This window comes from Curcuma longa, chromosome 8 (assembly GCF_044706935.1).
Source record: "Curcuma longa cultivar G26 ecotype Majalengka, Jawa Barat chromosome 8, ITB_CL_G26_1.1, whole genome shotgun sequence".
Taxonomy (NCBI): domain Eukaryota; kingdom Viridiplantae; phylum Streptophyta; class Magnoliopsida; order Zingiberales; family Zingiberaceae; genus Curcuma; species Curcuma longa.
This window is the reverse complement of record NC_133868.1, coordinates 3531620-3543759: the sequence shown is the minus strand read 5'-3', so window position 1 is coordinate 3543759 and position 12140 is coordinate 3531620. Positions and strand designations below refer to the sequence as shown.

Sequence of the window (12140 nt, the reverse complement as noted above, 5' to 3'; positions counted from 1 at the left end):
TAATCCAACGGAAGAGGAGAGTCATTGTCCACCACGGGAGAGGAGAGGAGAGTCATTGTCCACCACGGAAGCGTTATCGTGTACTTCTTCGAGAACAATTTAGTCGAGCAAGGAGATTCCCTAGCCTTTGATCTGACGGCTAGGGCTTACAACATCGCAATGGCTTCGGATAGTCAATTGATCCGCGGAGCAACGGACGTTTCGATTTCTGGTTTATGGAGGAGACGAGCCACTTTGCAAATTGCGAGCCAACAGCTTGTGGATCAGCGGAGCGAGGGAGGAGGCCGAATGGCTTCCGTTCTTCGGAAAAATGCGCTGATCTCATTGCTGTTGATTTCCCTATCGCTTGTTATTGTTGCAGGTAATCGATTTTTTTGTCATCGATTTGTTTTATTATTTAAATTGCAAGTTTCGGCTATTTACTTGGGTAATGGAAGGTTTAGAGGTAGAGAGCATTGGAGACGAAGGGAGTGAGTTGTTGAGAGAGATTCTTAGGGATGAAGCGGTGGAAAGGATCAATCAGCTCGCGAAGGTGCGGAAAGTTTCCGTTTTTTTTTTTAATGTTTGTTTTTGTTCTTACAGTGTTCGACAACGTTAGATGGATTTTGGATGGCAGTAATAAAAGATTCGTCAAAAATATTCCTTAAAAATATTTATCAAATCCGTGATGCGAACTGGCCGCCGTCGTAGAGGCTGTCAGGAAGATTCTGCTTGAGTGAATTTTTCATTTTTTTATTGGTGAAGTCAACATCGAATGCTTTGCACGTATATACCTCGTCGTTGGTCCCTTCCTGTTTACATATATTAGCATTTAAAATTGATCCACAATACTTGTAACAAAGTGTTGTACGTGTTCTTGAAATACCATTCACAAAAAAAAGGTATGCTATAAAGACCAAAAAAAATGATATATTCTTGATTACTTGAAAATAATTATATGTTCTCATGTGTGATGTGTTGAAATAGGCAGTTCTTGTGCCAATTTTGTTGTGCTCTTGTTGTCTGGCTGATTACACATGTTGATGCCAGTAGTTGTATTAGTTTGATGGTTGATGTGGACATATGGTTTCTTTAATTCTTATGAGATCCATCTTAAGAAAGTATTTGATATTGAAAAGTTGATTCTTTTGAACAGATATCTGATGCTGATGGATATCTTGAGAGGACATTCCTAAGTCTAGCCTCGAGGAAAGCTGCAGAACTAATAATCAAGTGGATGCAAGATGCTGGGTTGAGAACGTATTATCTGGCCTTTCTGTTTGACATCATATTCTCTTGATATGAGCATCTGACTTAATGGTTTTGGCATTTAGGTGGGTTGATCAAATAGGAAACATACATGGCCGAATTGAGGGTGTTAATAGAACTGAAGAGACCTTATTAATCGGATCTCACTATGTAAGCCTTCATGAACATCTCTTATCTGTTTGTGTTTTTGAGTTTTGTGAATAGAATAGTCACTTTTATAGGGTTTCCTGGCTGAAACAGGACACTGTTGTTGATGCTGGAAGGTTCGATGGATCGTTGGGCATTATATCTGCAATCTCTGCTTTGAAAGTTTTAAAGATAAGTGGGAAATTGCTCAAACTCAAGAGACCAATAGAGGTTAGTGTATCTTTCTTTGTTGTTTGTTCGTAACATTATAAATTGCTGATATATGTAAGAATGCATGCCAATATAATGGAATGAAAGAGTATACAAGCTATAATCCTCTTTGATATTCATCATTCTTTTTGTCATCTATTCCCAAGTAGCTGATTTAAAATATTATCGTTATTTTTTAAACAAGCACTTTTATCTATTGACGCATCCCCTCACTTTATTTTTTGCATTTATCTTTAGTATTATAGATGTTAGAATGGTACCCCTTGGACTATTTTTCTCCTTGTAATTGTGCTTTAAACCATTTAAGGTGTTAGCATGTCTTGTTAGTTGAACATGAATCTTATTCTCCATCTGCTCAAACTGCCATCACTCATCCTCCTAGAGGAGATAACACTACTGCCAATCTATAACCTATTCATCGTGCTACAATACTATCACTATATAGGGCTGAGTATTAGGTTAAAACCGAACCGAATTAATCAAAACTGAACCAAACCGAATTTTTTTAAACTAACCGAACCGATCGAATTTTCAAATAAAAACCGAACAAACCGAACCGATAAAATATCAATTAATTCGGTTTTCGATTGAATTAACCGAAATAACCAAATTTTTTAAATATTATGAAAAATTTATCAATTAGTTAGGGATTTATAAGTTTACTAACTTAAGAATTTATAGATTATTTTTTTATTTTGATTAATTCGGTTTAACCGAATAAGGAATTTTAAAACTGAAACCGAACTGAATTAATCGATTTTTTTAGAAAAAATAACTGAAATTCTGAAATAACCGAACCGAATTTTTAAATTCGGTCGGTTTGATCGATTTATTCGGTTTAACCGAATTTTTGCAAGTAACATGTTAATTCGGTTCATATATAACTCCATGGATAACATGTACCTCGCCACAACCATATCATCCTTCTTAGAGGAGAATTAAGTCATTTTTATGCAAGTAATGATCAGTACATGTTAAGATAGCTGCCCTAATTTTGATGCATGATCATTTCTTAATATATTTGTTAGTTTGTTAGCTAAAGTGAAGGCTGTTTTGATCATAACATGACCTTTTTTGAATAAACACAATTTGCCAAAATCAAAATCATTGAACCAACTACTGAATATTGGACAATTGTTGAGGTTAAACTAGAACCAATGACTAGAATCTATCTCACAATGGTTCGAGATGAAACAAAAACTAGATGTAAAAGATGTTCCATCATATTTACGAATCAATTGCATGGTAAATGAAAATTCATAATAATCATTTTTAATTATAGTAGAATATAGATGACAATTTGACAAGTTACACACAATTTGAAAAGTTGCACAGACATAATCTTAGGAAAGATGCACCTTTAATTGTTTAGGTTTCTGAGCGGACTTAGGCATAAAATTCAAAGAGAAGACAATCTATTTTTTGCCTTCTTTAATAGAGGAAGCTTATTATATACAACCACGAGCATAAAAAAATTATAGTGTGTACTCTTCTATAGAATATCCCAAACACCTACGTTATAGACAATTCCTAAAGGTTCTATTGGCTTAAATATAAAAAGCATGTAACATAACCCTAAATGTATCTTGTGACAAGTTGGTCCTTTAAAGAACACACCCACCGACCGTATTATAAACAATCTTACAATCTCAATCTCACCAAGTGATATCTCTCCTAGAATAAAAAACATTAATTGAGCCTAGGATGACCTTAGAAGATTGTCTTGATGACTTTACCTTGGAAGATTTCCTTCTAAACTTAACACTTATAAAGAATATCTAATATTACTGATCATGACATAATTTTACATATCATAACTCTTCTAAAAAAAGGTGGAATCCGCCACCTTAGCGGCCCCACACGGTCGGCCCTACGATCATCTGTGAGGAGGTAAATTGAGAAACTGTAATTGGTCACGACGCAGGAGGGTGTTGCCTGGTTGCGCCAGTTCGAACCCTTGCCCTCTTCTGCAACTATGCTGCGTCGTAACCAACTCAGCTATGCCCCGGGGGCATAACTCTATTTTATCCTAAGATACCAAAATAGGAAATTGAAAAAAAAATGAAATAAAGATGCAGGACAATCAACTGAAAATTAACATATTAGTTTAATTATGACTCAAGGCTCATTTGCCTAGGGAGTTGATTTTCTTCTTGTACCAACCACCATCCTAAAACTTACGTTGAGCTAATATGGGAGATGTATGTTGATACATAGAAAGAACTTGTACTAAGTAAATAATTACTACAAAATACTTGGTGCTATTATATATTATTTTTTTGGATTCATGAACTTTGAATTGTCTCATACTTCTAACATCTACTCTAAAACCTTTATCTCCATTTTATTAAGAGTATCTCATTGAGAGAAAATTGAGTCTTTGTTTTTGCATGTTGACTTTGTTATAGGTTACCCTTTTATGCTAATCTTCTTATCATTTTCAAACTCCTTGAGAATTTGTGGATATGCAAACACCATTCTTGCTCTGTGTTAGTTGCAACATTTTCTTATTCATTGAAAGAGACAAATGAATAGAAAGAAGATGCCAATGAAGTCAATGTTTAGTTCCTCAAGAACCAAAACAAGAAACCAAAAGGAGATACATGAGTACCTTAGTATTGGAAATGACGACCAAGGGAAAAGTTAATAAAGGAACCATACTAAACATAGTTGGTGAAACAATTATTAACAAGAGCAAAAAACAAAACTCTCCTAGAGTCAAGTTCTACTTGTGGAGGAGATGATAATTCATATGAAGAATTTAATTTCAAAATATTTAGACTTTGTAAGCGCTCATTTTGGTAGATCCTTTATATTTAATAGTTAAGGGATTTTATTTAATCATTATCTTGTTTAGAGGGGGAACCTCAGCAATGGTAAAAGTGTTGGAAAAAGCCTCCTAAAAGGTGGAGAAGTCTTAACAGAAATTCCTAAAAAATGGAATGACTAATAGAATTAACAAAATCTCTAAATCCTCATTGAGACGTGGCGTGCCACAACCGTGATAATGATTACTTCATCGATTTTCCTCGAGCAATCATCGATTTGATATGTTGAATAGTTTTTGTACTTGCGAACACTATTCTTTTTGTGGAGCTGAATACAGTGGTACAACTTGAACACGGGTAAAATGATAATATAGCATTGTTTAAGTAATGTCAAAGTTAGAATTGGACTATATCTCTTTAAGATTAATTTTCTCTACATGCGATACTCAAGGAATATGACAATCAACCCCAAACAACGATACTTCTCAAACTTTCTAGAATGTAAGTATGAAATGCTTGTACTCTAAATTGAACGAATAATTGTGAAGAGTTAGAGTAGTCTCTTGGTTCAATCAGATCTAATCTGTCCATCTTGAATTTGACAATCCAGATCACATCATATATGAAGGAATACATTATCCTTACACATCGGTGCGTCTAATTTGTCCATTTTAAACTCAATGATTCAAATTAAGTTTCATTTGAAGAGGCACTTTATCCTTTTTTCAACTTTTAAGCATGATTCTAAGGACAATTGTACAACAACCATCACTCAAAATATAAGAATCATCTTGTTAGATTGGAAACGACTGTACTCAAAACTTTTATTTTATTTTCAGTGAAATCTTTCAATCTGCTTTTGATTAGTTTAAACCCCACAACTAGCTTGGATGGATAATGCATATTAACTTACATTGTTTCCTTTGTAAATTGTCATCATTAGGGGCATTGTTGGTTATCATTACCATAATATTTTATATTCAGTTTTTCCTGTGGCATGTTCTGTTAATGAACATAATATTTTCTGTTCATGATTTTCATTCATGACATTCACGAAGCTTGCCACAACTAACTTAACTTTATCAATTGGCAATGATCTGGCTTCAACTAATATTTCTTATTTGCTAATTTAAACTGTCTGGTGAAGGTGAAATATGTTAGTTTATCTTTAAGAAAAACTGGGATTTGACTGCTTGTCACTGCTAATCATGCACTAGCAATGGTAATTTGACAATATTAGTTTAGATTGCATGTTTTAATTGGAAATGTATGGTTTTGAATTTCAAAAGGTTTAGCATGAAAGGCCAGGACTGCTGTCTTTCATCAGTATTCCTTTACTCTATGTATCAGCCTTAAAAGGCTCTAAAACCAACCTTATGGCATCTATTCAACTTTGATGGTTTAATAAACCTCTTGCTTTTCAGAAGAAGAACTTTCTCATGTCATGCAAAGAGACCAAACTTGTCCTCTAGGGAAATTCATTCACTTAAATAGGTCACTTAGCCTGAAAATGAATGCCCATGTGTCTTTCCACGTCCCCGGCAAAGATTTCCTCGTGAGTTGAAAGAAAAGGAGAAACCAAAACAGATGAGGTATGCTAATTAGGCAAAAGTTCAATAAGAGGTAGGAGTTAGGCAAAAGAGTTGGTGCTCATTTGTCATGTAAATAAAGTCTCTCTGTCTCTTTAGACAGGCCTTCTCCAGCTCAAGTTAATGACTCTTCATCTCATCTTTCATTGTCGCTAATAATCAAGGTTTGCCTGTCATGATCCATCTCTTTGCCTCCTAATTGTCTTGTTGATTTGCATCCTGAGAATTAATAACATGAACCTTATCAATTGAGTTGTCAGTTAGCACTCAATTTAACTGGTTCTCAGTAGCTCAACAAGTTACAAGCTACAACACTGAAAGGAACTTCAGAAAACAACACTTAAAAGTAGAAAGGAACACTCGAACACCACTGCACAAAGCTATAAAAAATAGCAAGACAAGTAAGATCAATGAAACTGACTTTGGGACATAAATTTATTGGGACCAAATTGTAAAGCACATGGAAATAAATTCCCACTACATGATGCCTCAGCCATTTAGGGCCTAATAAATAGGTTTCTTTCAGAAAAGAATGGTAAACATTACTAATCAGTATGAGTGCTTTGTAAAGCATATGTTGAGTTGTCTCTTGCAGCTTCCACTAATGGAATTTTCGCTCATAAATGGATACAAAGTTGTATGTCAACAAGCAAAACAAAGACCTTACAGGCTTTGCTACACATCTACTACTTGCAACAATTAGGCAGGCATGGAAGCTTAGTCAACAAAGAGGTCTATGTTTTGAGTGAACAAGGTCTTGCCGAAACTTTGCACATGCTAAAATTTTCCTTCGCTGGTGGTGGATGACAAGGAAGAATTTTAGTGCAGATATTGCTAAAGGGATTTGGAAGTCAAAAAACAGAGATTTGGAGGCAATCATACTACTGGACTTGAAGAAATAAAGAGGATTTGCTATTCTGCTTGAGCTAAAGGCACCTCTTTTGTATCTTTGGATATTAGACTTTAGCCGAAGATAACAAAGCAATGGCTGCATTAAAAGATTGAATGGTTCTCATGTGAAATGCTTTCTTTATCTTTCTTTTACTGAACAGTGATAGACAAGATTTCAATGTGCGCCAAGAGGACCTGCTCATAAAACAGAAGAGTTGCAAGCTGAAAAAGACTGCAAAGAGAAGTCACAAAGTAATTTATACTACTTTTTGCAAAGCATGAGAATTGTTAATGCGAGAAAATCAAAAAGAGTATACCTTATTATTGTTTTCGTCAAATAGGTATTCTTTTTCACAAAAAACGGGTGTTGTTTGATGTTTTTTGAATAAGAGGCGTCCTTTGATGAAAAGGGTATAAGGGACGCTCTTTTAATTTTTGCCTAATTGTTTTAGGCTTTATGATGCCTCCAACAACGAAAGGTTTTTAATGATTCTTAGATTAAGAAGACTCCTTTGCTTAACGATGTCCAAATCAAGTCTCATCTTAGTATCAAACTTCTTGAAACATTTACTAATTAAATATTGAAATGACCATAAACTTTTTGCTATAGAGACCCAACTCAAGAATGGCCTTTTCCTATAAAACTCATTGCTAACCACTTATCCCTTGACTTGTTAGGAAAGGAATCATTTATATTCTTTATATTTTTCGTATTTATTTATTCTTTCTAGCCCAACTTTATTTATTTATTCTTCTATAACACTACAAGGGTAACTATTAATAAAGAGATCAATTATATTAGGATACTCCATTAATAATCTCGAGCTAAGCTCATAACCAAGAAGAAAATCTGAAGAGATGAACCAAAAAGAAATGGACAGCAAAGCCCCATGAATATGGGAGATGAAGCAAAGTATTGCAAGAGAATTAAAGAAATGAATATGGACGATGAAGCAAAAGTGTTGCAAGAGAATTCAATCTTCTTCATGGGCAGATAAATATCATACAACAAGCCTTTTGCACAAATATTACAATCTTGATATATTAAAACAAAAGCTGTTCGTGATGAACATTCTTAAGGAGATGGAATGCTCCGGAAATGACTAACTATCAACAGAAAACAGAGTGATCCCTTGAGACCAATCTGAAACAAATCACTCGCAAACATAGTCATGAACCATTCCTCAATTCCTTGACTCTCATCAAATTCTATGGCGATCGATGCTAATCCGCTATGAAAAAACCAGCAAGATCCAGCAAACGAGAGGGAGAGGAAAGATGATTACTTTTTATTCTTGGCGAGCGCGCACATGGCAGTTCTAGGTGGAATTGTGAGGAGCTTGCTTGAAGGCAACTGTGGGGGCGATCCTCGAGCTCCGCCGCTGGTGCTCCAGCACAAGCTCCCCCGCAAGCCAGTCCAGCTTCTCCATGTTGGTTTGCTCGCCGATCCTCCGCCCGCTGAAGAGCAGCGACTCCACGTTCTTCTGCTTCAGCATTTCTTCTGCCGCGCCCAGCAGGAGCTTCACATTTGCAGGGGTTGGTTCAGAATCCACATCCACTCGGCATTTCCCCATCGTCGAAGGATTTGCCTGCAGTTGAAGCCATATCGTAACTCATCAACGACGAATTTCCTCAAAAAAAACCGAAAAAAAAATGAATCTTTATAGAAAGAACAGCACAAGAATCCTTAAGTGATTGTGGCCGTAAACGAGAAAGAACAGGTCAGTGTTGGTGCAGTAGACCAACAATTTATTTTTTTTACTTTAATCGAAAGAATAAGTGAACAGTGTCCTGAGAACGGATAATAGAGAAAGCCTGAAGCAGATGCCAGAGACAGGGGACCCAAGCCACTGTCTGAGCAGGGAAAAAGCCATTCAAAGCCGATGCAGGCCAAGCTCTTGCCCTCTTGCGATGTGATGCCACAAAAATGGTGAATCAAGAGGATCTCTGCCCTACGCATCCTCCTCCGACTCCACCACCACCGCCAGTACAAGCGACAGTTGATCATTGCCTTCTCTGCTAAAGCAACAAAACACACAAGAGCAGAGGGAGACAGAATCTATGTTTCTCCCATCGAAAAGATCACATTTTGTCCTAACTCAGGAAAGAAACGGGGCATCTCATGGCCATGGCAACTTATCGCACCACCTAAGCGACGTGCCAGCGCACCACCGAGTGGTCCTCCACCCTGTTCGTCCCCGACATCGAAGGATGTGACTTAGACCAGTACCTGAACGCGCACATAGTTGGAGTTCCGGCACTGGGCGAAGGCCATCGCCACCGCTTGGTCTACGAGGTCGGCCGCGCCGTCGGCGGCGATCCGAGCGACAGGACGCGCCCACTCCTTGCCGCTCCACCGCCGTGCCTTGCGCTGCTCCTCTTCAGGGACTGTGGAGGAGGGTCCGCCGGCGCCGCAGCCCAGTGAGAGGACAAGGAGGTCCTCGACACCGCGGACGAAGGGGAACTCCTGCTTGTTGTGGAGGACGTGGGTGATGGCCGCGGCCGCCGGGTTGCTCATCGCTAGGCCACCGTCAACGCCGATGCATGCGGTGGTGCAATCCACAGACCGCATCTCCGCCGGCTCAAAGTGGCCCGGCACCGCCCACGTAGCTCGGCAGACCTCCCACAGCCGGAAGTCGAAACTCTGGCTCTCCAAAGCGTCGGCGCGCGAGAAGACGAGAGGCGCCGAGGTCTGCAGGTCGTAGCACGGGATTAACACTGGCTTTATCGTGTCGCGGAGCGTCAATTTCTCCCCAAACGCCTCCTTCATGACCCTCTCCATGGCAATCGTCGGCGACGACACCCCTCCTCCGCACCCGCCGCCGCGGAAGACGCCGCAGAGGAAACCAGGGGAGGAGGACGATGAAGAAGACGGGCTCGAGGGCGGCGCCTTCCCCAAGAGCCGATCTCCATGGTCGGCGAGGAAACGCCAAGTGTCGTCGGCGGAGAAGAGCGGACGGGCGCCGTCTCGGGTAGCGAAGAGCATGGCGGCAAAGACGCCCCCGACGCCGGTTCCCGCAGCGACGTCAAAGTAATCAGAGATCCTCGCATTGGGGTCGCCGGACTTGGACCTGATGGCCTGCTCGAGGTAGGCGAGGGCTTTTCCAGGGAAGATCCCTCTCAATCCGCCGCCGCCGCCGTCGATGCAGAGCAAGCAGACCTTGCCCCTCTGGCTCCTGACATCCTGCGCCACCTGGTCGCCAGCGTCGCAGCCGGGCAAAGGCGGCACCTTTGGCAGCCAGAGCTTGTGGTCATCATATCCAAAGAGGAATTTGCTCTCAAGAATAGAAAAAATCTCATAGCTAAGCTTGTCTGCGTCCACCCTCTTCTCCTCCTCCTCCTCGCCTTCCCTCGTCCCCACCTTCAAGTCCTCCGCCGCCGCCATCCCCCCTTCCCCCTTGCCCCTCCTCCTCCTTTATATACACTCGTCTATATAAAAGAAGCAACAATAGTAGGAAGCCAAAACAGGAGATAGTTGAGGATGGCTGGGAAATCCCTGCGACGACTAAATAAGACTCCTCTTCCTATTCCTATGCTAAATAAGAGATGGCAAATCAACCTGCTTTATCCATCCGTCGACACCTCCTCCTTCCCTTGCCTTCCCTTGGTTCGCTTCATCTTGGAGGACCCTCTTCCTTCTCTGTCTCCGCTCACTGTGCGTGAGGATGGTGGTCGCAGGATTATGTCGTCGTTGTCTCTGCTGCTTTAACCGTGGCGCAGTAATAATAAGAGAGACGGAAAGAGGAAAGGACACAGGTGGTTTCAGAGCATGTATGGTTCTGTAACTGATGCGACGCCTTTAATGCGCCTCGCCCCCTCTCTCTCTCTCTCTCTCTATCCACTAGCCATTAATCAGCAGTTGCCTCTTTGGATTCAAGCACGCATTGCATTGAATCTACTTCATCCCGTCGGCTTATGAACGGAGAAAGAGACGATACGGAATTGAATTCTACAATTAATACATTGTGTTTTTCTCCAAGTTGGAGAAAAAAATTAAAGTTAAGTAGAACGGGAAAAAGACGAGGCACGTACGCACAGTAACCGAGCAAACCGTTGGGATTTCAACAATTTATTAAACACGCACTGTATCTTTTCGAATTTACCAAACTAGGTCTCTATATTTTATTTTATTTCCTGCACTAGTCTGTTTTAATTAATCGGACTTCATTATTATAGCATTAAATATTTGTATTAAAAGTATTTATTTATTGACCAGCAAATTGAGCGATAAGATAATGACCAGCAAGTTGAACCGCGATAAGATAATGGATCAAATAAAGTAAATTAATAAAATCAATTATTTTATTTCATAAATTGAAATAAAAAATGTTTCGATCAAGTAAATTTAAAGCATTTTTTATACTAGGCATTAAACCACATTCTCTAACTCAATAAATTGACACCTTAAATTCTCATTTACTCTAATTAACATCGTTCTTATCCAATCGATCGCACTAAACTTTAAGCAATTAAATTGAAAGTAAGTTTAAGCTTTCATGCAATGGACCATTGAATAGTTTCTTGGCGTCTTTATCTTCTTTGCACTCCATTTCTCCTTTCTTAAGCTCTTCCTAAACATCTACTTCGTCTATCAACACATTATGGTCGTCGACTTCATCTCATCTTACTGATTTAGTCGGAAAGTATACTCTGAAATATATAGATATATAGTCATACTATTTATACAATTTATTTTATAAATAAATATCACAACAATGTAGTTTAAAATATTTTTTTAATTTAAAAAATGTTTAAATGTAGTTTATGAAGAAATTATTGTTAGAAAGTGTTAAAGAATCAATAATTTATTAGGTAACTAATAATCTTTTATAACTATTTATCTATTTGTTAAATCCTGTTTATTATTTTATTCATCCGGAAAAAATCAACCGAATTTATTAATTTAATTTTTGATTTGATTTAGTTTAATGAATTTAATTTTATAATTTGATTCAGTTTTGATTTTAAAAAAAAATGATTTTGAATCAAAATATTAAAATATAATTTATAATGTTTTCATATTTCATTTCACAAAAATTAATATAAAAATAATATTGTTTTAAATTTTAACTAAAAATAAATGTAAAAAACTTTACCTTTAATTTCTTTTTAGCATTATATAAAATAAATAACTTCAATATTATATATCAATTATTCTTTATGATTAATATGAGACATTTCTAGCTAACAATTATGCAATTTTAAATTTTAAAAATAACTTTGTATTCTTATCAATTATTCTTATCAAAGTTGGTATCGAACCACTTACTCATATTCGTATTATGAG

The 12140-nt window shown here is 38.1% G+C and overlaps 2 protein-coding genes across 3 annotated transcripts; one reads left to right on the top strand and one right to left on the bottom strand.

Annotated features, from left to right (window-relative positions):
• Positions 1-159: 159 nt before the first annotated feature.
• On the top strand, positions 160-1638 carry LOC141833206 (allantoate deiminase 1-like). The gene is made up of 5 exons (XM_074720591.1): positions 160-361; positions 438-532; positions 1136-1239; positions 1314-1398; positions 1489-1638. The coding sequence occupies exons 1-5, from the start codon at positions 160-162 to the stop codon at positions 1636-1638; spliced, it is 636 nt and encodes a 211-aa protein (XP_074576692.1).
• A 4272-nt stretch (positions 1639-5910) lies between these two features.
• Positions 5911-10238, bottom strand: LOC141833839 (patatin-like protein 6). Of its 2 annotated transcripts, XM_074721340.1 has the most exons (3): positions 9084-10238; positions 8140-8442; positions 5911-6181 (listed from the first exon to the last, which is right to left on the bottom strand). In XM_074721340.1, exons 1-2 carry the CDS (start codon positions 10236-10238, stop codon positions 8173-8175), a joined length of 1425 nt encoding a protein of 474 aa, XP_074577441.1. In that variant the 3' UTR covers positions 5911-6181; positions 8140-8172. The 2 variants fall into 2 exon arrangements, with proteins under 2 accessions (XP_074577441.1, XP_074577440.1); XM_074721339.1 differs by lacking the exon at positions 5911-6181 and having other exon boundaries at positions 7853-8442.
• Positions 10239-12140: the final 1902 nt, after the last annotated feature.

Bases quoted from the DNA above. Each gene is read 5' to 3' on its own strand.
- LOC141833839 (XM_074721340.1), bottom strand. From the start codon at position 10,238: ATGGCGGCGGCGGAGGACTTGAAGGTGGGGACGAGGGAAGGCGAGGAG. The intron at 8,443-9,083 runs GTACTGGTCTAA...CTTCAACTGCAG, and splicing joins CCAACTATGTGCGCGTTCAG to GCAAATCCTTCGACGATGGG.
- LOC141833206 (XM_074720591.1), top strand. From the start codon at position 160: ATGGCTTCGGATAGTCAATTGATCCGCGGAGCAACGGACGTTTCGATT. The intron at 533-1,135 runs GTGCGGAAAGTT...TCTTTTGAACAG, and splicing joins GGATCAATCAGCTCGCGAAG to ATATCTGATGCTGATGGATA. The intron at 1,399-1,488 runs GTAAGCCTTCAT...TGGCTGAAACAG, and splicing joins TATTAATCGGATCTCACTAT to GACACTGTTGTTGATGCTGG.